Source organism: Micromonas commoda, chromosome 4, assembly GCF_000090985.2.
Source record: "Micromonas commoda chromosome 4, complete sequence".
NCBI lineage: Eukaryota > Viridiplantae > Chlorophyta > Mamiellophyceae > Mamiellales > Mamiellaceae > Micromonas > Micromonas commoda.
The window spans coordinates 344,976-365,498 of NC_013041.1; the positions used below are offsets into that span (position 1 = coordinate 344,976).

At 67.1% G+C, this 20,523-nt stretch overlaps 13 protein-coding genes across 13 annotated transcripts; 7 read left to right on the forward strand and 6 right to left on the reverse strand.

Annotated features, from left to right (window-relative positions):
• Nucleotides 1-92: 92 nt before the first annotated feature.
• Nucleotides 93-804, forward strand: MICPUN_108049 (predicted protein). Its single transcript, XM_002501231.1, has one exon. It carries the CDS (start codon nucleotides 117-119, stop codon nucleotides 783-785), a length of 669 nt encoding a protein of 222 aa, XP_002501277.1. The 5' UTR covers nucleotides 93-116; the 3' UTR covers nucleotides 786-804.
• Nucleotides 805-884: 80 nt separating this feature from the next.
• MICPUN_57642 (predicted protein) lies at nucleotides 885-1,877 on the reverse strand (the record flags this gene model as incomplete). The annotated part of the gene is made up of 1 exon (XM_002501610.1): nucleotides 885-1,877. The coding sequence occupies one exon, from the start codon at nucleotides 1,875-1,877 to the stop codon at nucleotides 885-887; it is 993 nt and encodes a 330-aa protein (XP_002501656.1).
• Nucleotides 1,878-2,008: 131 nt separating this feature from the next.
• Nucleotides 2,009-2,860, forward strand: MICPUN_80796 (predicted protein; the record flags this gene model as incomplete). The annotated part of the gene is made up of 1 exon (XM_002501232.1): nucleotides 2,009-2,860. One exon carries the CDS (start codon nucleotides 2,009-2,011, stop codon nucleotides 2,858-2,860), a length of 852 nt encoding a protein of 283 aa, XP_002501278.1.
• A 203-nt stretch (nucleotides 2,861-3,063) lies between these two features.
• Nucleotides 3,064-5,511, forward strand: MICPUN_57644 (predicted protein; the record flags this gene model as incomplete). The annotated part of the gene is made up of 1 exon (XM_002501233.1): nucleotides 3,064-5,511. One exon carries the CDS (start codon nucleotides 3,064-3,066, stop codon nucleotides 5,509-5,511), a length of 2,448 nt encoding a protein of 815 aa, XP_002501279.1.
• MICPUN_108050 (predicted protein) lies at nucleotides 5,496-6,823 on the reverse strand. Its single transcript, XM_002501611.1, has one exon. The coding sequence runs from the start codon at nucleotides 6,792-6,794 to the stop codon at nucleotides 5,595-5,597; it is 1,200 nt and encodes a 399-aa protein (XP_002501657.1). The 5' UTR covers nucleotides 6,795-6,823; the 3' UTR covers nucleotides 5,496-5,594.
• Nucleotides 6,824-7,886: 1,063 nt separating this feature from the next.
• MICPUN_90479 (mitochondrial carrier family) lies at nucleotides 7,887-9,989 on the forward strand. The gene is made up of 2 exons (XM_002501234.1): nucleotides 7,887-7,960; nucleotides 8,197-9,989. The coding sequence occupies exons 1-2, from the start codon at nucleotides 7,929-7,931 to the stop codon at nucleotides 9,200-9,202; spliced, it is 1,038 nt and encodes a 345-aa protein (XP_002501280.1). The 5' UTR covers nucleotides 7,887-7,928; the 3' UTR covers nucleotides 9,203-9,989.
• On the reverse strand, nucleotides 8,580-10,021 carry MICPUN_57647 (predicted protein; the record flags this gene model as incomplete). The annotated part of the gene is made up of 1 exon (XM_002501612.1): nucleotides 8,580-10,021. The coding sequence occupies one exon, from the start codon at nucleotides 10,019-10,021 to the stop codon at nucleotides 9,326-9,328; it is 696 nt and encodes a 231-aa protein (XP_002501658.1). The 3' UTR covers nucleotides 8,580-9,325.
• Nucleotides 10,022-10,109: 88 nt separating this feature from the next.
• On the reverse strand, nucleotides 10,110-11,219 carry MICPUN_57648 (predicted protein; the record flags this gene model as incomplete). Its single annotated transcript, XM_002501613.1, has 1 exon — nucleotides 10,110-11,219. One exon carries the CDS (start codon nucleotides 11,217-11,219, stop codon nucleotides 10,110-10,112), a length of 1,110 nt encoding a protein of 369 aa, XP_002501659.1.
• A 137-nt stretch (nucleotides 11,220-11,356) lies between these two features.
• MICPUN_57649 (predicted protein) lies at nucleotides 11,357-12,988 on the forward strand (the record flags this gene model as incomplete). Its single annotated transcript, XM_002501235.1, has 1 exon — nucleotides 11,357-12,988. One exon carries the CDS (start codon nucleotides 11,357-11,359, stop codon nucleotides 12,983-12,985), a length of 1,629 nt encoding a protein of 542 aa, XP_002501281.1. The 3' UTR covers nucleotides 12,986-12,988.
• An 86-nt stretch (nucleotides 12,989-13,074) lies between these two features.
• MICPUN_57650 (predicted protein) lies at nucleotides 13,075-13,491 on the reverse strand (the record flags this gene model as incomplete). Its single annotated transcript, XM_002501614.1, has 1 exon — nucleotides 13,075-13,491. One exon carries the CDS (start codon nucleotides 13,489-13,491, stop codon nucleotides 13,075-13,077), a length of 417 nt encoding a protein of 138 aa, XP_002501660.1.
• Nucleotides 13,492-14,868: 1,377 nt separating this feature from the next.
• Nucleotides 14,869-16,932, forward strand: MICPUN_52700 (voltage-gated ion channel superfamily; the record flags this gene model as incomplete). Its single annotated transcript, XM_002501236.1, has 1 exon — nucleotides 14,869-16,932. One exon carries the CDS (start codon nucleotides 14,869-14,871, stop codon nucleotides 16,930-16,932), a length of 2,064 nt encoding a protein of 687 aa, XP_002501282.1.
• Nucleotides 16,933-17,339: 407 nt separating this feature from the next.
• MICPUN_57652 (predicted protein) lies at nucleotides 17,340-18,575 on the forward strand (the record flags this gene model as incomplete). The annotated part of the gene is made up of 2 exons (XM_002501237.1): nucleotides 17,340-17,461; nucleotides 17,609-18,575. The coding sequence occupies 2 exons, from the start codon at nucleotides 17,340-17,342 to the stop codon at nucleotides 18,456-18,458; spliced, it is 972 nt and encodes a 323-aa protein (XP_002501283.1). The 3' UTR covers nucleotides 18,459-18,575.
• On the reverse strand, nucleotides 18,506-20,380 carry MICPUN_57653 (predicted protein; the record flags this gene model as incomplete). The annotated part of the gene is made up of 1 exon (XM_002501615.1): nucleotides 18,506-20,380. One exon carries the CDS (start codon nucleotides 20,378-20,380, stop codon nucleotides 18,692-18,694), a length of 1,689 nt encoding a protein of 562 aa, XP_002501661.1. The 3' UTR covers nucleotides 18,506-18,691.
• Between the last annotated feature and the right edge of the window lie 143 nt (nucleotides 20,381-20,523).

Consider the following 20,523-nt stretch of genomic DNA (forward strand, 5'->3'; position numbering starts at 1 on the left):
AGGGCGCTAGGCCCGACGGGCGCCCGCTCGCTCGCGCGCGCCCCTCGTCCGTCGCCATCGGCGTCGCCGGCACCGCGCACGGCAGCGCGCTGGTGAAAGTCGGCCGCACCACCGTGATGGCCGCGGTGAAGCTCGAGGCGTGCCAGCCCGACCCGGACGCGCCGGATCGCGGATTCCTCGACGTCGTCGTCGAGTTCCCGCCGATGTGCTCGGCGTCCACGCGGCCCGGACGGCCCAACGACGACGCGCACTTCGTCGCCAGGCGCATCGAGGATGCGCTCCTCGACTCCGCGGCCATCGACAAGCGGAAGCTGACCATCAAGGAGGGGCTCTGGGCGTGGAAAATCTGCCTGGACGTCTACTGCCTCGACCACGACGGGAGCATGCTCGACGCCGGGCTCATGGCCGCCCTCGCGGCGCTGAGAGACGCCAAGGTTCCGCACGTCATCGTGGACGACCGCGGCAAGATCACCTACGGCGGACGGAAAACCGACACAGAGTCGTCAAACAACACAGCCGTCGAGGGGAAGATCGAGGTGGCCGCCGCGCCGGTGGCGGTGACCACGGCGCTGTACAGGAAACACCTCATCGTGGACCCTGACGCGGAGGAGGAGCAGTTGGCGGACGCCACGGTGACGGTGACGATGGACGGCGCCACCGTCGTGGGCGTGCACAAGCCGGGCGGAACGGCTGAGGCGAGCGAGACGGATCTGATGCACTGCGTCGCCGCGTGCAGGTTAAACCTCGAGGCGAGGGCGAAGGCCATAGACGCCGCGTTCGCTTGAGATGCAGAATGCTCGTATTAAAACAACGCGACGCGTGATGAGAGTGACCCGGACTGTCGTAGTGTGCGCGGATCGACGTCGTCGATCGACGTCGTCGCGTCACCAATCCTCGTTGGTGCTAAATTTTCTGTTGAGCCCGATGGGCCCGTCGACCCTCATGCTGTGCGGGTTGGCCACCTTCGGCTTCTTCTCCGCGCTCGCCCTGACGCCCCCCTTCCCGATCGACGAACGACGCGCGCCGTGCACGGCTGTGTTCCCGCCAGCCGCGCCCCCGCCCTCGATCCAACGCGTCCTCGCCCTTCTCGCCTCCGCCGCCGCCGCCTCCGCCGCCGCCATGGCCGTCTCCGCGGCTCGGAGAGCGGCCATGGCGCCTGGGCCGCCCGACGTCGCCGCGAGCTTCGACGCGGCGTCCGCAGCCTCCATCGCGACGCGCATCGCGCGCTTCGCGGCTTCCTCCGACGCGGCGACCTCGTCTCGGCCCGTCGCGGTTTCGTCGTTGGACGAATCGTCTTCGTCGGAGCCCCCGACGCGATGGCTCCGATCTGGTTCCGGGGTTGCTTCGCGTCGGTGCCACGCGCGAAGCCTGTCCTCGCGGGTGACGCCGCCGCCGTCGCCTCCTCCCGCGGCGTCCGCGTCCGCGTCGCGGAACTTGCGCAGCATGCCCATCCCCGCGCGGGCCACGCGCGCGTGGTGGAGCCGCACCTCCAACTCGTGCGCGCCCCGCTCCACAACCCCGATCGCGTTCCTGTGCGCCATCACCTCCGGATCCCTCTCGCGCGCCTGAATCTCCCGCCACACTCGCTCGGCGGGGTTGCCGAAGTGCATATTGACGTGCGTGTCGCCGCCGCCGTCGCCGTCGCCGTCGCCGTCGCCGAAGAGCGCCGCGACGAGCGCGCGGACGTCCTCCTCGGAGGCTGTGGGATCCGGTAGGAACCTCCTCAGCGACGCGCGCTCGTCCGCGGAGAGCTGCTCCTGCCAGGTTCGGGCGGACAGCACCGAGGACATCGGGACGCTCGGATCGAGCATGGCGGCGGGAACCGTGAAGCTCAACCCGCCGCCCTCGATCCACTCCAGCGCCGTGTCCGCCGCCATCGTCTCCCGCGCGCGGCGCCCCGGAAAATGACGTTCGTCCCGTCCTCGGTGACCTCGACGTCGACACGGGAAAAGGGTTTGATTGCAGACGCGACGCCGCCGCGGCCCCGCCCCACGCCGCCGCGACCACCATGACGGACTGCGCGGAAGAGCAGGAGATGGAGGTGGAGGCTCTGCTGTCCATCCTGATGGACGACATGGCGGTCGTCACCGGCAGCGAGGCCATCGCGGGCGTCACGCACGCGCCGTGTTACCAGATCGTCGTCTCCCCGCTCGGCGACGGCGAGGAGGAGGACCCGGACGGGGACGAATCGCAGCGCGCGAGACTCGGCCTCGTGTTCTCTCACACGCCGAGCTACCCGGAGGAGCCGCCGCTGATCAAGTGCCGATCGCTCCGGGGGCTCTTCGACGCAGAGCTCGTCGCGTGCAAGTCGATGCTCGACGCGCTGGCGAAAGAATCGGTCGGCATGCCGATGATCTTCGACCTCGCGCAAGCGGCGAAGGAGTGGATGCGCGACCGCGCGGGTGTGGTGGACGTCGTCGAGGAAACCCCGGAGCAGATCCAGCGGCGGCTGGAGGAGGAGGCGGTGGCGCGACTGAGGGCGATGCGCGCGACGGGCACGCCGGTCACGGTGGACTCCTACCGCGAGTGGGTGGAAAAGTTTGACGCCGAGAGGGCGCTGAAGCGGCTGAAAGCCGGCCAGGGCGGATCGATGGACGACGACGCCGACGCCGCCGGCGGCGAGAGACGGATGACGGGGCGACGGTACTTCGAGGAGCGCACCGCGGCGCAGCTCGAGGCGGACGAGAAAGCCGAGGGCGAGGAGGAGGAGGACGACTTCGACTTTGGCGACTCGGACTTTGACGACTCGGACGAGGACCTGATCGAGTTCATGAAGGGCGGGGGCGACGGGGACGAGGACGGGGAGGAGGACGGGTATGGGGACGGGGAGGGTGGGGGCGACGATGGGGGCGACGAGTGAGCGTGGTCTGAATACCAGTCTTATCATATCATCACGGAGTCTTGGAACAACCCGCGTACCGAAAATTCCTCGACCGTCGAGCTTCAAACGTTGGTTGGATCCACCCTTCCGACGCGAACGAACGCGTCCACCCACAACACCCCGCGCGGGTCGCGAGGAAGGGAGACGCGGGGCGCCGCGCGTCGACGACGCCGCGCTCGACGATGCGAACCCGACGATCGCTCGCGTCGCGATCGTTCGTCGCGAGCGTCGCGACGACGACGACGACGGCGACGACGCTCCTCTGCCTCGTCGGTTTGTTGCGGATCCCGCGCGTCGGGGCGACCGATCAACTCGGCGTGACGCCCTACGCGCACGCCGCGAGGGCGGCGCTGGACCGCGCCGCGGACGAGGACCCGCTCGCCAAGGGCGACTCCTACGCGTCCCTCTCCGAGTCTCACAAGGACGTCTTCAGGAGGCACAGCTCGACGCGAACGCTCGAGGAGAAGACGGAGGCTCTCGAAGCGCCGATCGTGCGGCACGCGACGGTGGAGGTGCGGCTGGTGGGGTTCGACGGCGACGGCGTCGCGGAGGTGAGGCTGACCGAGCGCGACTTCGCGCCCTACCTCGACGCCCTCCGCGCGGACGTCCCGCACGTCTCCCTCACGTCGCCCGACGACGACGACGACGACGACGACGACGACGACGACGACGGCCGGATCCCGCCCGGTCCAATCACCACCAGGTTCCGATTCCACGTCACCCGCGCGTCCCGACGGCTGTGCGCCGAAATCGCCGCCGCCGTCGACGACGCGCTCGAACGCGCGGACGCGACGCGCGGTGCCCTGGCGTCTATAACCGTGGAATCCTCGGCGGTGACGGCGATACCGCACGACGTCGTCGACGCGTTGATCGCCGCCGATCACGCGAAAGCCGCGGCGAGTTCGTCCTACGTCATCTACATCCTCAACCCCGCGCCCAAGGCGTACGCATCGCGCAAATACGCATACTCGTACGACAGCGCGGTGGGTCGCCCTCCCGGGTCCACTGGTGGGTCGGGCACGAGCACCTCGGGTTGCGTCGGCCAGCTGTGGACCGGCGATTCAAACGGCTCGATCGGTTCAAACAACGGCCGGTACGCGTGGTTTGACCTCACCGCGGGTCCGACGTCGTACGGCCCGTCCGATGGCGGCGAAGGGGCGACGCACGCGCTCCCGCGGGTTCACGCCGCGCACCGGAGACGACCGGACCAGCTCGCCGTCGCCGTCGCGGGGTTGTTGCGGCGCGCGGCGAATCATCTCCTGGCGCCGCCCGCGGCGCACGCGGTGGCGCCGAAGGTTTGGCGGTCGACGACGGTGAAGATTGTGCGGGTGACGGACACGCCGCGGGGCAACGACGGCCGGGTGCCGCCCCTCGGGATCAGGGAGATCGAGTCCGCGCTGAGGAAGGCGGCGGGGGCGTGGGAGGGCGGTGAAGTCGGCGGGGGTGCCGAGGGTGCCGAGGGTGCCGAGGGATCGGCGCCGGCGGTGCACGTGACCGAGACGGAAGTCGGCGTCGGCTCGTGTTCGCTGTGCGTGGCGGCGATGCACCGGGCTCTGAAGGCGACCGCGCGTTCGTCCACACCGGGTTCTTCGTCCGACCGCGGCGCGAACGGCGGGGACGGCGGCGGCGCCACGTACGCCGGCGCCGAGGAGGACGGAAACGGCGGGCGGGTGCTCAACCTGGACGTCGGCCGACCCGCGGGGGGCACGCACAGGGAATTTCTCGACGCCGCCGAGTTGCGGTACTGGCTGAGGGAGTTTCGATCGCGAATCGCGGAAGAGATCGAGATGGACCTCGGCGACGCGAACACGGGGGACGACGGCGACGGGGTACGGGTGATTCCCGTGTTTTTGTTCGACTTGGCGCGCACGGAGGCGCTGCTCCTCGACGGGCGCGATTCGGCCGTCGCGTATCCGGATATGGCGATCGCCGTGCGAACCAAGTCGCCGACGCGAATCTCGCCGAACGGGTTTCAGTGCCAAAACCTTCCCGTGCTCGTCGAGCCCGCGGACGTGCACAGGGCGCTGCTCGGCGCGGTGTTGAGCGCCGGCTGGGGCGTCGCTCCCACGCACCTGACCTGGAGCGAGTCACGCGGGGCGGCGGCGAGGGATCACGCGTTTGACGTCGGAAACTCGCCCTTTGGCGAGTTATCACTCGTCGGGCGCAAGGGTCAAATATCGTTCGCGGCTTCCGACGCGGCGAAGCGGCACGCGATCCTCGCCATCGTCGCGGAGACCCGGCACAGGGCGTCGCGGGTCCTAGCCGCGCTCGCGCGTTCCAGGGACGGGCAGGGCGCGATGACGCCGACCGCCGGGCTCGAGTTCGACGGCCGCTGGGCGTCGATGCGGCGCAAGCACGAGCGCGCGCTCGCCGCGGAGGCGATGCACGATCATAAACGCGCGCGTCACTTCGCGATGAGCGCGAACGTGGACCTGGAGGCGTTGACGAAGCTTGTGCTGGACGCGGGAAAGAAGCTCGAGGCGAGGCTCGAGTGTTTCGAGGAGGCGAAGGGATCGGAGGGTTTGGTTTGGCGCGTCTTGTCCGCGTTTGCAGTGTTCGCGACGGCGTACTTCAAGGGGAAGGACGCGTTGGGGCGCTGGTGGAACGTCAAGGTGGCGAAACAGTTTTAGCTCTCACTTTAATAACGGTCTAAGCTCGTCTCGCCGCTCCCGCCTATCAGGTGCGATTTCAAAAATAAGCCAAACGGTTCGTCTCAAGCGCCGGCATCCGCGACGGAGTCGTCCGCCTCCGGAACCGTCTTGGTGTTCTCCGCCAAACCCAGCATCTCCGAGTCGAAGAACACCTCGGGGTTGACCGTCACCTTCGGCGCCGCCTTGTCCCCGTCCCTCTCCGCCAGCAGCCCGCCGCCGTTCCTCGATCGCAGCCTGTTCCTCCTGTAGTACTCGTGCGTCTTCAGTATGGTCGCTCGGGTCACGAGTCCCTCCATCCGCCACTGCCTGCGGGGCTCGTCGTAGTTTGCCACGACCGGTATGCACCCCTCGCCCTGCTCCACCAGGATCCGCTCGCACTCGCTCACCGGCGTGTTCGGGGTGACGGCGCTTCGAAGCTTCATGTACCCGCTCACCGGTCTGTCCAGCTGGCCTTTGATCGTCGCCACGTCCACCTCGGTGACCGACACCACGCCCACGAGTATCCCCTCGCCCGATATCACCGGGCACGCTCGGTGGTCGTGAACGTCCAGAAACTCGCCAACCTCCGCCATGGTCATCTCCGGCGTCGCCGCCACCACGTGTCGCGAGTGCCTCATCACGTCCCGAGCCTTGCGCTCGGGCGGGACCTGCTCGACGCACACGCGTCGCACCAGCTCGTCGAGGATTCCCTCCACGTCGCCGCTCGCGCGAAACGCCTCGAGCGAACTCGACGAAGAAATCTCCTGATCCATCCGGAACGCCGCGGACGCCGCCTTGGGGTGCCCGCCGCCGTTGAGGTGCGTTTTGAGCAACGCGCCGAGGTCGACCGTCTTGACCGGTTTGGCGCGGCCGATGACGCTGACGTGCCTGTACGGGTTCTTCTTGCCGTGCACGTAGGAAACCGCCATGAAGAGCACGTCCGAATCCGTCAGGTCCAAAACCTCCTTGGCGCACGTCGCCATGCCCGGCGAGTACTCCTCGCACTCCACGTGGACCCTTGACACGGTGATCCCCTCCACCGTCGTCTTTACCACGTCCGTCATGCCCCGCGCGATCACCTCTCGTTGCTCTGCGGTTAAACTCGGGTTCACGTACTCAGCCAACACTTTCTGACTGGCGCCCATGCGGAGGCAATACGCGAGGGCGTCGGCGTCCCGCGGCGTGGTCGCCTCGAATGTGAGCGACCCGGTGTCGGTGTGTATTCCCAGCGCGAGCAGCGTCGCGTCCTCCTCGGTTATCGGCACGTTTTCGTTCTCGAGCATCTCCGCGACGATGGTGGCTGTGGCTCCGACGTCCTCGACGATGAGCTCCGTGGCGTCGATGTCCGAGGTGGCGAGGAGGTGATGGTCCAGCACCACCACCTCCTTCGCGGCGTCCAGCCACTTGTCGCAGTCTCCGATCCTGTCTCGGCGCTGCGCGTCCACCACCGCGGCCCAGGCTAACGCACCCGCCTCGACGACTCTCTTCTCCTTGATGGGGAACTTGTTCTTGTGCAGCGCGAGATAGTGCGAGACGCCGGGGGAGGCGCCCCTCGGGAGGACGACGAACGTGCAGTTCGCGCCCAGGCGCGCGTTGCGAAGCTTGGCGAGGCCGACAGCGGAGGAGAGCGTGTCAAAGTCGGCGCTGACGTGCGTCAGGACGACGCCCAGAGGCGCGCCTGGGTCCGCGGCTCCCATGATGGACCGAGCCAGGTTGTTGGAGGGCGCGTCGTCGTCCTCTCCCTCGAGGTGCGTCTCGTCCTCGTCGTGGCTGCCGCTCATGGCCTCGATGCGCCTCGCGTGGACGCGAGGGACGATGCGAGATCGCCGCCTGGACGACGACGACCCGTCCGCGCCCTCGACGTCGTCTCGACCGCTCGTCGACGCCTGGCATCGGACGCGGCCGTTGAACGACCGGTTGATGACCGCGGCGCGATGATGGACCGCGATGGAACGAAGGGCCGAGCGCGCGACGGCGCTCGGAGGCGCGCGCGTCCTCGCGATATCCGTCGCGAGCATCCGCGGGAAGATCGACCACCCCGGCGCGGCTACCACTGGCGGCCGTCCCGAGGTCGCTAAACCCTTTCAAACCGATGAGTCGCGGAAGCCTTTTTTTCCCGCCCGCTTTCGCGATTTGGCAACGCGATCCGAGTCAGACTGGGGTCGGCAGTCTGTCGATTCGTCCCGTCCTTGGCCCGTCCATTTTTCTGCCTCCTATGGGCTTTTACCCTGCCGTACCTCCCACCGACTCCCGACAGAGGGCACCTACGGCACCCAAAGGGATTGCAGCCCCCGAGTTGCCCAGATTTTGGGCCGTGCAGACGAGATAAAGAAAGCCGCAAGAACAGACGCGGGGGCCACTCCGATCGAGTGTCTCGGCGCTCGTCGGCTGTGCGTCGTAAGAAAAAGGGCGTAACGATGACCGTTCCCAGCAACGTCCTCCTCCAGAGGTACGCGTCGGCCTTCCGAATTCCCTTCCGATACGCCCCGCGGCGCGTGCCGAGACGCGTCGGCACATTCGGCTAACGTCTCTATCGCGACCGTCATCTTGTTTTATTGCTCGCATCCGCGGAGGGGAAGCGGGCGTCTGCCCGCGCGTCCCAATCCCAATCGTCGCGACGCTCGCACGCGCACGATCGGTGCTGACGACGACCCTTTTCCACATCGTCCCCGTCGATCCTCGCAGCTTCCGCTCCGTGCTGGACTCGCCGGGCATGAGCGTCTCGCACGCGCGCAGGGGCCGCTCCATCGCGACGGGCTTCGCGCACCCCGCAGACTCCGCCTTCGTCGCCTCCGCCGCGGTCGAGCCCCAGTCCGCGCTCGTCCGCTCCGCCAAGGACGTCTTCGCCGGCACGTGCGGCGGCATCACCGTCACCCTCGTCGGCCACCCGTTCGACACCGTCAAGGTGCTCCTGCAGACGCAGTCGGCGACGAACCCGGCGTACAAAGGCCCGCTGGACGCGGCGTCGAAAGTGGTAAAGTCCGAGGGTTTCAAGGGCCTGTACAAGGGCGTCACGTCGCCGCTCGCGGGGCAGATGTTCTTCCGCGCCACCCTGTTCTTTGGGTACGCGCGGGCGAAGGAGATCGTCGGCGTCTCCCCGGACGATCCGATGTCCTACGCGAAGGCGGGTCTGCTCGCGTGGATGGCTGGTTCGTTTTTCGAGTCCCCCATCGACCTGTTCAAGTCTCAGTGGCAGACGCAGATCGTCCAGGCGAAGCAGAACCCGAACTACGTCCCGCCGTACAAGACCGTCGGCGAGTGCGTCAGGGCATCGATCAAGCACAACGGGATTCGGGGGCCCTACCAGGCGTTCGGCGCGACGCTGATCCGCAACCTCCCCGCGGGTGCCATCTACTTCGGCGTGTTCGAGAACACCAAGAACTACTTCGCGGCGAAGCACGAGGACGGCAAGCCGCGGGACTGGGAGATCATGTTCGCGGGCGGCCTCGGCGGGTTCTTCTACTGGTCCCTGTTCTACCCCGTCGACGTCATCAAGAGCGCGATGATGACGGATTCCATCAACAAGGCTGAGCGAAAGTACAGCGGCTTCCTCGACGCCGGGTCCCAGCTGTACAAACAGGGCGGCGTGAGGAGGCTCTACGCGGGTTTGGTGCCGTGCCTGCTGCGCGCGTCGCCGGCGAACGCGGGAATGCTCTTCGTGGTGGACAAGGTCAAGCAGCTCCTCGGATGAGGCGCCGCGTGCGCGGGGTTCCGCTCGATCCGGAGACCCTCGGGGTGGGATACTATTCATTCATTGGCGAGAATGTCGTCGCGTGTTGCTAAACAGGGTTATTACGTCGCGTGCCGAACGCGGTCAGAGCTCGAACTTTTCGGGTCCCCCCACGAGCATCCCGTCCATATCCGCGTAAATCCAATCCCCCGGTCGCACCGTCACGCCCGCGAACGTCACGGGCACCTCGCGCATGCCCGGGTCGCGCTTGCTGCTCTTCACCGGGTGCGGCGCAATCGCCTTGACCCCGAGGCGCATCTTGCCGATGTCCTCGCTGTCCCGTAGGCACCCGTTGATGACGATGCCCGCCCACCCGTTGCTCACGGCCATGCCCGCGAGGTTATCGCCCAGCAGAGCGCATCGCATGCTGCCTCCCCCGTCCACGACGAGCACCCGCCCGTTCCCCGGCTCGCCCAGAGCCTCGCGGACCAGGGGATTATTCTCGTAGCACTTGACGGTGGACGCCGGGCCGGAGAAGCGCGTGACGCCGCCGAAGTCGCGGAAGTACCCGGCGTCCGCGACCTGCATCTTACGCGGGACAGTGACGTCCAGGGGGTCGGGGTAGTGGACGTCGGTGTACTCGCACGTCCCCGCACGGGAGGCGTCGTATCCGTGCATCGGGTCCGCGCACATGGCGCGCCGGAAGGCGAGGATGGGACGCGCGGAGAAGGACGCCTCGACGGCGCTCGAGGACGAGGAGGAGGATGAGGAGGCGAGGACTCGAGAGGAGGAGGCGAACCGCGCGAGCGCGGCCGCTCGTCTCAAACCGGAATAGAACATGCCCTCGTGTACTGGTACCGCGCGTCTCGCTCTGGGGAGTTTGGGTATTCGAAGCCGTGGCCACGCTTTTGGTTGAAAGTATTTAAGATTAACCGGCGGGCTGGAACCTCTGCGCCCCCGCCCCGACGTGCAACAGATTAAATCGCGCCAGCGCATCTTCCAGCCCATCCGCGCCGACGTACCCCTCGCACTCGAACCCGTCGAACTCGGGCACGCGCTCCTCCCCGGGCTTGACCACCCCGGCTTGACGCAAACACATCACCGTCGATTTTCGCTCTTTGCAACGAGCGCCTTTCGCGTCCACGTCGACAAACTCCGTGCGCAGCCTCGTCAGGAACGACCGCACGTCGTCGCCAGCGCCGCCGAGCACCACGTACACCCCCTCGACCCGACCCCCGGACGGCGGACCCTCGCGACCTACTTCCGAACCCTTCGGAACCTCTCCGGATGATTTGGGCAACTCGTAGAAGACTCGAGCGTCGACGCCCAGCTCCCGCGACCACCGACGCAGCGTCTTCGTGTACCCCTTGCTGTCGTTCATGTGGTCTATGCGCACCACCGCGTGCGCGTGTCCCTCGTCGCCGTTGGGTCCTGGGTTCGATTCCGCCGCTCGCCGCCGCGCCTCGTCATCCGCCGCCGCTTCAACCGCCGATAGATCCGATACCGCCTGCGCCAGCTCGGAGAGGCACTCGAAGCCGTCCGGGGCTGCCCTCACGGTTCGCTCGGACGCGAGCGACTGCAGCTCGCGCAGGACGCGCGTGATGGCGTCGCGGGACAGGTGCGTCGCGGAGAGCTCCAGCGCGGGGGCCTCCGCGGCGGGGTAGTTGGTCGGCAACGACGCCACGAGCGTGACGGTGCCTCGCTCGGGGCAGGGATCGGGACCGGACCCGCCGGGCTCGGCGGGCTCGTCTCCGCCGCTCGCCGACGGGACCGAGAGGGTGAGCGACACTCGGAGAGGCGCCGAGACGGCGCGTACGGAGAGCGCCGCCGCGACGGAGTCCCCGGACGCCTCCCACGCGTCCACCGCCGCGCGTAGCTCGCGCTCGACGTCCGGATTCACCACCTCGAACGACGATCTGTCCCCGGCGTCGCCAGCCATCGGTCCGTACATGGCGGCGAGACACTCGCACTCCATCAGCCTGCGCTGCGCGAGCTCCGCGGCGCAGACGGAAGGGGGTTGCGCGCTCGCCGACGACATGGCCGGCGTCGACTCGAAAGCTCGCGAACTCTCGTCTGAGGAGTGGGCACCGTCACACCTGAGAGTACTTGTAGGGTTGTGAAAACGATGGACATCCGGACGTCGACGCACTGGAGAGGACGCGCGGTGAGTGGACGATGACACGCTCGATCGCGGTCGGCGCGGCGCGGGCGTTCCCGGCCGGGACTGCGACCCGCGCGGACGCATCGCCGTTCCGCGGCCGCCATCGGAGGCTCGCCCGAGGCGAACGCCGACGCCCCCTACCGACGACGACGAAGGCGCTGGCGCGCCCCCGCATCGCGGAGGAAGCGGCGGGCGACGGCGACGACGCCGCGCGGCTGGCGCGCGAGCTGGAGGCGATGGTCGAGTCGACGCGAGCCGCCGGTGCGGGCGCGCGGATACACGTCGTCGCCTTCTCCGGCGGCGTCGACTCCTCGCTCGTCGCGCACGTCGTCCACCGCGCGTTCGGCGCGGGCGACGACGACGACGACCGATCCGACGCGTCACCGCGATGCGTCGCCGCGATCGGCGTGTCGCCCTCGCTGCCCCAGTCGCAACTCCAGATCGCGCGCGACGTCGCCCGACACATCGGAATCCCCCTGTGGGAGCTGCGCACGAACGAGGGCGACGTTCCAGAGTACGTGGCCAACGACGGCGAGTCGTGCGCGCACTGCAAAAACACGCTCTACTCCACCCTGCGAGCCGTCGCCGCCGCCGCCGCCGCCGCCGACGCCGAAGCGGCTCCATCCGACGTGGCTCCATCCGCCGAGCAACACGTGGTCCTGTACAACGGCACAAACGCGGACGACCTCAAGGACCCGACGCGGCTCGGCATCCTCGCCGCGGCGCACCACCGCGTGGAGTCTCCCGCGTGCCACCTGGACAAAACGCGAGTGCGGCGTTTAGCTCGAGCCGCGGGTTTACCAAACTGGAACCTCGCCGCCGCGCCGTGCCTCCGCTCCCGGCTCGCCCCAGGGGTCCACGCGACGCCCGAGCAGCTGGGCGCGGTGGAGGCGGCGGAGGCGGCGGTTCGCGTCGCGCTGAACGTGGGGCCGACGGAGAACATGCGGGTGCGGGTGATGAGCCGCGCGGGCGACTTGGCGTTGGCGACGCTGGAGCTGGACGCGTCGCGCGTTCAGGAGGTGGCGGTGGGCGGCGACGCGTTCGACGTCGTCTCCGCGGAGCTCGGCAAGCGCGGGATGTGGCTGTCGGACGTGCGCGCCTTCGAATCCGGGTCGGTGGCGAAGCGTTCCAGCTTCGCGGAGGAGGAGGAGGAGGACGACGGAGATGCAATTGCGTGGTCTTCGCTGTTCCTCGGGTTTGCCCCTTCCGTCGCCTCGTTCGGTGCCGCCCCGGGGCCGCTCGAGCGGTGGGACGCGGAGCAGTGCGAGATCGCGCTGGCGGGAGGGGACGCGTTCGTGGTGTCGTTCGGCACGACGTGGTGCGGACCGTGTCACGTGCTGGAGCCCGAGCTGGAGACGCTGGCGAAGTTAACGTGGGAGTTTGACGACTCGATCGCTGTGGCCAAGGTGGACGCGGAGGCTTCCCCGGCGGAGACGGCGTTGGCGGGAAGGCTCGGCGTGGACGCGTACCCGACGACGGTTTGGATGCGGCACGGGCGGGAGGCGCACAGGGTCGAGGGCGCGCTACCCGCCGCCGCGCTGGTGCAGCTCACCGCTTCGATCCTCATGGATGACGAAGTCGCGGAGGTGGCGCGAGCGACGCGTCCGGAGCTGTTCGCGCCGGTGCCCCTGGAGCCCTTCTGATAGATGTCACACATACAGATTTCTTCGTTACAAACAAACGCGGTAAGATTAACTCGATACAAGTGCGATGCGGCCGCGATTGTGCACGGTCATCTGCGCGCGAGCGTCCTGCACGCGCGAAGCGCCGCGGCGACGCATCTCGGGTCTCTCGTCATCGTCAGATCTCCGCCTCCGGACGCGGCACCCCCCACGCCGCCCGGCGCTCGTCTCGATGCGAGCGCGTCACCGGTCGCCACCGCGGCGGCCCACGCGCCGCCCACGGACGCGATCGTCGCGGTCGACATCGACCTGCCCCCGCCGGCGCCCCGCTCTCGGCGCCCCCCTCTCGGCGCCCCTCGCGCGGTGCCGTCTCTGTCTTCGGGGTCGATCTTGGGGAACAACTTGGTGGGCCCCGCCTCCTCCTTCATCCGCTCGTCGTAGTACGCCTTGTACATCTGCGAGATGTTGTGCTGGACGAGGGTCAGGACGGCGGCGGCCGCGGCGATGCGCGCGACGACGCCCCACATATCTCAGCGCGACGCGAGTTGATTTGTGAGAGGACGCGACGGACCAGTTTTGACGCGCTAAAATAAAGCAAGGTTTCGCAGACGTGTGCTTTCGCGCTTGACTCCAGTCTCGAACTTTTGGCAAGTAATCGTTATTTGTTTATGCCTGGTCGCCATACATTTAGGAAACACGCAAACGGCAAATCTGATTTGTCGTCTAATCGGGATGTCGGTCCCTGGCGGAAAAGCGCTTGCTTCTTTGGTTCTATTCTTCTTTGGAGCCGTAGAAGCCGACGACCCACTGCGTCCGTCGCACCCCCGTTCGCGGCGTCTTCCGACAGCCCGCGAGCATGAGGGGCCACGACGACGTGAGGAATGTCTACTGGGAGAAGGTGCGCATCCAGACCCGATCGACTACTCGCGGATCCCGACCCTTCGCGCGCGCGCCGCGCTGAGTCACGCGGAAATGCCTCCAATTTTTGCGCCCCTTCGGGAAAGCGTATCGATCGATTCCGCGTGGCCGACGCGACCCTGACCGCGCGCGATCCGTCCCTTCCCCCGACCCTTCGTTCACAGGACGGCCGCTCCAGCGATGAAGAGGACGACACGCGGGTGCGGCTCCCCGGCGGTACCCCCTACCGCGTCGAGGATCACCCCGTCGACAGCGCGCGCTCCAACCCCGGCGGGCCCCCGCCGTTGCGGTCGCGCGTCGCCTTCGCGTCCGAGGGCGCCGACTCCGCCCCGGGGCTCAACGACAGGCTGGACAGGGACTACGTCAGCTCCAAGCCCATGGAGGAGGCCAAGGAGAAGGAGCACGAGGTGAAGAAGAGCGTCAACCGCAAGTCCCTCGCCGAGCGCTTCTCGCACATGCAGGTGGCGGGCACCGAGGACGCCATGGCGAGACACGCGGAGAAGCGGTACGCGGCGCAGTCCGAGAGATTCCGGAAGAAGAAGAGGGGAGACGAGGGGTACAACAGCGACGAAGACGCCTTCTACGACTGGGAGCTGTACGATAAGAAGAAGAGCGTCGGGGCGGCGAGGAACGCGTGGGACAAGGACGGTAACCCGCTCGCGGTGATCAAAGGCCGCCGGCTCACCCTCGCCGAGCGGCTCGACTCGGGCGGGATCATCGAACCCGACGGGGATTTCTCCAGGCAGTGGGACGTGATCACCGCCGTGCTGCTGGTGTTCGTCGCGGTGGTGACGCCGTTCGAGCTCGGGTTTTTGACGACGCGAATCGACACGACGCCGGGCCTCATCCTGTTCATCGTCAACAGGGTGGTGGATTTTCTGTTCATCGTCGACATCGTGATTCAGGCCAACACCGCGTTCATCGACAACCGCGGGCGCAAGGTGTACTCGAGACGCAAGATCCTTCGGCACTACGCCAGGACGTGGATGTTCGTGGACGTCGTATCCGTGATCCCTTACGACACCATCAACGTCATCCTGAGCCAGGGGAGCTCGGACCCAGACGACTCGAGCTTCAAGGCGGTTCGCATCATTCGTCTGCTGAGGCTGCTGAAGCTCCTGCGCATCCTCCGCGGCATGCGCATCTTTAAGCGGTGGGAGGCGCGCTTGACGCTGAACTACGCCATGCTGTCCCTGCAGAAGTACTTCCTCACCCTCTTACTCGCGGCGCACTGGATCGGATGCACGCTGTTCTTGGTGCATCACATCCTCGAGCTGGACTGCAGGGACGACCCGAACAAGATCGACAGGTGCACCTTTCTCTATTACTACATGGACGGTAAGCTCGTGGACGCGGACCCGGCGGGGAAGTACCTGCTGTCGGTATACTTCGCCTCCGGCGAGCTCATGGGGACGCCGTTCGGAGACTTGATCCCGGTAAGGCCCGAGGAGCGATTATACTTCACCATCTGCCACCTCACCGCGGGTTTCGTCAACGCGTACCTGGTGGGCGGGATGGTCGCGGCGATCACGGCGCTGAACGCGAGAAACCAGAGCTTCTACAACAGCATGGACATTCTGAACCGTTTCTTGACTGAGAAACGGCTCAACGCGCGGAACCCACGCCTGTGCGAGCGGCTCAGGTCGTATTACATCTTCAGGCACAACGAGGGGGACGGCGACGGGTGGAAGGACATCGTGCTTCGAACCTCGCGCGAGATGCAGGGCGAGGTTGTTCAGGAGCTCCACAGCGACTGGCTCAGGCGCGTGCACTACTTCAGCGGCGTCGACGTGGAAGGGAACGAGTGGGAGGTGGACGACGACTTCAAGCTGCAGCTGTCGCTGTCCATGTCCGTCGAGGTGGTGGCTCCGATGGAGACGGTGTTCAAGGAGGACTCTCCCATCGACCAGCTCTACGTCATTCAGCAGGGCGTGGTCGGATGCAAGGGACACGTCCTGAAAAAGGGCGACCCCTTCGGCGAGGACGTCCTCGTGTACTACTCCCCGGAGGTTCTCGACGAGCAGGAGTTTCGAACGAGGTACGGCGCGAGGTGGGTGTGCCGACCCAACGGCCGCGGGTACCGAGCCACCGCAATGACAAACGTCTTACTGCTCGCGTTCCCCGGCGACGCCATCCACGAGTTACTGGACAGGCCAAAGTACGAGTACATCAAGCGCCAGGTGAGGCGCAAGATGTTCGTGTGGCAGGTGCGGCACGTGATGCTCACGATGTACCGCGCGCTGAAGGAGGCTGTGGCGGCGGACACCTACGCGGACGGCATGCAGGTGCTGCTGCAGCAGTACGGCTTCGAGATGATGCAAAACGTGCCGACGATTAACGAGCGGTACATGATCATGCGCGAGGCCAAGGGCGACGACGAGGTCAAGGTCATGCGCCTGTTCCGCAAGATGTGGAACCGCAAGAGGTTCATCGCCGCCGTCGAGGGTTTGGTCCGCAAGCGCAGACGCGAGCGCGCCCTCGTCGAAGTTCGCGACGAGCTCAGGCTTAACGTGCTCAAACCCGTCGGCGCGGAAACGTACGCCAACGCGCTCGTCGCTCAGGGCGTCACCACGCGAACCGTGCGGGACTTCAGCGCGATGGAGCTGGTGACGAGCGGCCTCCCCGTGGTGCTCGCCAAGCGCGTGTACAAGGCGGCGCGCAACCTCCCGGAGACGGACGTGAGCCACGTCGGCGCCGACGGCGTGGCGGTGGATTCGAGATTCGTCGCGGGCAAAGGGTGCGTCGCCGAGTTGGAGAGGCTGGACGCGGAGGCGAAGAAGAAGAAGCGCGAGCTCATGCGCTCGTTGCTGTACGCGGACGAGAACGACGACGACGACGATGACGACGACGACGACGACGGGGACGGGAGGCCCCCGCCGGCGCCGCCGCAGATGCCGCCGCCGGCGGTGCCCGGGGGACCGATGCACGGCGGCCGATCGCTCTTGGCGCAACACCGCCTGGGGGGAAGCGGAAGCGGCAGCGGGAGGAGCACCCCCCGCTCCATCTCTCGGGCATCGTCCAGCAACCAGCTGTACGGACCGGCGGGGTGAGCGATGGGACGATTTAGACGTAGCGACAAGTGTGAAGGATGGACCAATCGGAAGCAGCGGCGCGCTCGTGCTCGAAAACCGTGCCCGTCCTGTCGGTCTCCCGTTAATATTTGTATGACCTCCAGCCTGGCAGCCTGGCCCTCGCGAGTGTCCGTGGCGGCGACTGAGAGAGGAGGAGATGAAATCCCTCACGCGGAGCGGCTCGAATGGTCACTGCACGCGCGCGCACCGCGATCGTCCGATCGCGTCGGGACTTCGCGTCCACCCTCGCGCGCTCTCGGTGATACCGCGCGTCTCGTCCGACTCCCGAGTCGCTCGTCGTCGCGACCCGCGCGTCCGAAACAAGGCGTCAGCGGGCACCAGATCCGCACGAGCGCGCCGGTGATCTTTTCCGCGCGTGAGAAGCGATGGGGGGCTCGACGCTGGAGGTCACGAACCTCCCGCCGGACATCAACGACGCGGACTTCCACCACCTCTTCTCCCTGAGCGGATGCCTCGGCAGCAGGCTGGAGCGCGACGGCGGCGGAAGGTGCGCACCGGCCGACGATCTCACCCCGAACACGGCTCCGCGCCTCCAAACGTCACTCTCTCCCGCAATTCCGATCCCTTTCCCACCGCACGCGCGCGCGTCTCGCCTGAACATCCCGACCTCGCGCCCCGCCTTTTCGATCGACAGGCCCGTTGGTTACCTCAGCTTCGCGGACGAACCCGCCGCGATGACCGCGCGCAACTACTACAACGACACCACGAGCTACAGGCTCGAAGTGATGATCAACCAGCCCAACAGGGGCCCGCCGCCCAATCAGGCGCCGGTTGACGAAGACCGCGGCGGCAAACGGATGCGAAACGACGGCGGATACGACGGCGGCGGATTCGGGTACCAGGCCGGTCCGCCCGGGCCAGGGCCGGGAAGCATGCCTCCGCGGGGCGGCGGCGGCGGCGGCGGCGGCGGCAATTGGGGATCCACCGACAACTACGGCGGCGGCCCGATGCGCGGCGGCCCGCCCCCTCCGATGCCGATGGGCGGCCCGCCCCCTCCGATGGGACACGGCCCGGGCGGCGGGTACGGTCCGGGTCCCCGGGGCGGACCGGGCGGGCCGCCGGGATCGGGGATGATGGGCCCCGGCGGGCCGGGGATGATGGCGCCGCTCCCGCCGATGCCGGGGCCGCCGCCGCCGATGCGAGGCGGTCCGATGGGCCCTCCCCGCGGCGGGCCGCCTCCCCCGCGGCTCCCGGACAACGCGTCGCCGACGCTGCACATCAGTGGCGTGCCGAAGGACGCGACGGTTCGCGAGATTTGCCACATCTTTCGGCCCTTCGACGGGTTTCAGTCGGCCAGGCTGGTGCCCAGCAAGGACCCGGAGCGGGGTCCGCTGTGCTTCGCGGAGTTCACCAACCCCGAGCTCGCGTTCGTGGCGCTCGAGACGCTGGAGGGGTACCTGATCGACAGGGACGATCCGGACTCCTCCGCGCTGCACATCGCCTTCGCCAAGAACAAGCCCAGCGGCAGGATGGCGAGAAAATGATTGATCTTGGCGAGGCGATGAGCGGGAGAGGAGAAGCGCTCGTGTTTCGTTGGCATTCAGCTATTATTAAACGCTTTCAGCATGTTCTATGCGGCTATTATGTGCATTTGTGCAAATGTCTTTCTCTCTCTCTCTCTCCCCCCGATTTGATAGTAGTGTATAGATGAATAGTTTGGAGCGCCGCGGCGTCGTTTGGCACGTTGGGCGTTCCAGTCTCGTTCCGAGGGCGCTTCTTACTTGGCGTCGGCGGTGGCCTTGTCGCCCATCTTGAAGTCGGCGGACTCGACGTCGCGCGCGGAACCGACGCCGAACTTGACGGAGATGTCCACGGACGGCCTGAGCGCGCAGCAGTTGGCGATGGCGATGTGCGCGGGGTTGTTGAGGAACTTGCTCTCAATCTCCTTGTCGACGGCGGCGCCCTGGTCGACGGCGACGTACGCCTGCTGCTCGAGGTTGTAGTCGAAGCGAGGCGCCCACTTGCGCGAGCCGAGGCGCGCGGTGTAGGAGCAGTTGTCCACCATGAACGCGACGCCGCGGGCGTGCATGTAGGGGTTGAGGGAATCGACAGCCTCGATGACGGACTCGTTGCAAACCTCGGAGAAGGAGTGGCCCTTCTCGCGGAGGGTGTCAATCTGCGCCATCATGCAGGCGCAGTAGACGCCCGCGGTGAAGGAGTTGAGGGGAATGTCCTCCTCGACGCGCTCGGCGCGAACCTTCTCACCAACCTTCCACATCGCGGAGGTGCCAACCTTGCCCATGGGGAAGGTGTCGAAGCGCTCGCACGCCATGACCACGGAGCGAATCTCGTTGGTGGACTGAACCTCCTCGTAGCACTCGTAGAGGATGTCCTTGCAGGGCATGTAGGAGGCGGAGTATGCCTTCATGAACTCAGCCTTGTCGGACACAGCCTCGTAGACCGCCTTGATGCCCTTGGTGGAGATGGTCTTGGTGATGGGACCGGTGATGCACTCCACGGTGTTCTTGAACGCGTCCTCCTCGGACATGCCCTCCTTCACGTACCGGCGGTAGAGCGACTCCACGATGCCGTGAACGCCGCCGAGGAGAATGCCGCGCTCGCCGAAGATGTCGGAGCGGTACTCCATCTCGAGGGTGGTGGCGAAGGTGAACGGGGACCCGAGGGCGACGGACCAGCCGAGGGCGATGTCGGTGGCGTTGCCGGTGGCGTCCTGGTGCACGGCGAAGGACGCGTTGATGCCCGAGCCTCCGACGTCTTTGCCCTGCTCGTACAGCCGGCGGACGGAGGGGCCCATGCCCTTGGGGGCGACGAGGACGACGTTGATGTCCTCGCGGAAGGTCTCGCCGTCGGAAGCCATGACGCCGAGGAGGAAGCCGTGGGAGAGGCCGAGGGTGGCGCCGGGCTTCATGGCGGCGAGGATGCGCGGGTACATCTTAGCCTGCGCGGCGTCGGAGATGAGGAGCATGACGAGGTCGGACTTGGCGATGATGTCGAAGGTCTCGCCGAGGGTGCCGTCCTCCTCGGTGAAGCCGCACGCGCGGGCCTCGTCGTTGGACTTGGAGGAAGGCCTGAGACCGATGCAGATCTTGGTGTCCATGCCGGCCTCCTTGAGGGAGTCGCGGAAGTTCTGCGCCTGCGCGGGCGCCTGGGAGCCCCAGCCGATGACGCCGATGGTGTTGATGCCCTTGAGCGCCTCGGGGAGCTTCTCGAAGAGGTGGCGGCCACCGCGGACGATGTACTCGCCTTCGCCGGCGACATCGACGAGCTCCTTCTCGAACACCTTGGTGTTGATGTCGAGCTCGGGGGCGGAGGTCTTCGCGCAGACGGCAACGGAGCGGCGGGCGCCGGCTTTGTAGGGTTTGCCGGTGGCGGACTTGCGGGAAGCCGAAAGCTTGGCCGCGACGGGCGCCGCGACGAACGCGCGGGTGGCAGACATGGCAGACATTGTGCCGAGGGTGTGCGAGCAGACGAGGACGTGTGCCGCGGGTGTCGTGCGAGCGAGAGTGGCGCTCGGGTCGCGCGAATGCGGAGGGGTATTCGTCGCGCGATCGATTCGAGACCTACAACCTCAAAACGCTCCATGAACCG

What these genes read in the sequence shown, in the direction of transcription:
- MICPUN_108049 (XM_002501231.1), top strand. Translation starts at nt 117, where the DNA reads ATGGCCGCGGTGAAGCTCGAGGCGTGCCAGCCCGACCCGGACGCGCCG.
- MICPUN_108050 (XM_002501611.1), bottom strand. Translation starts at nt 6,794, where the DNA reads ATGCTCGAGAACGAAAACGTGCCGATAACCGAGGAGGACGCGACGCTG.
- MICPUN_90479 (XM_002501234.1), top strand. Translation starts at nt 7,929, where the DNA reads ATGACCGTTCCCAGCAACGTCCTCCTCCAGAG. An exon ending in AGCAACGTCCTCCTCCAGAG is followed by an intron (nt 7,961 to 8,196) that starts GTACGCGTCGGC and finishes CGATCCTCGCAG; the next exon opens with CTTCCGCTCCGTGCTGGACT.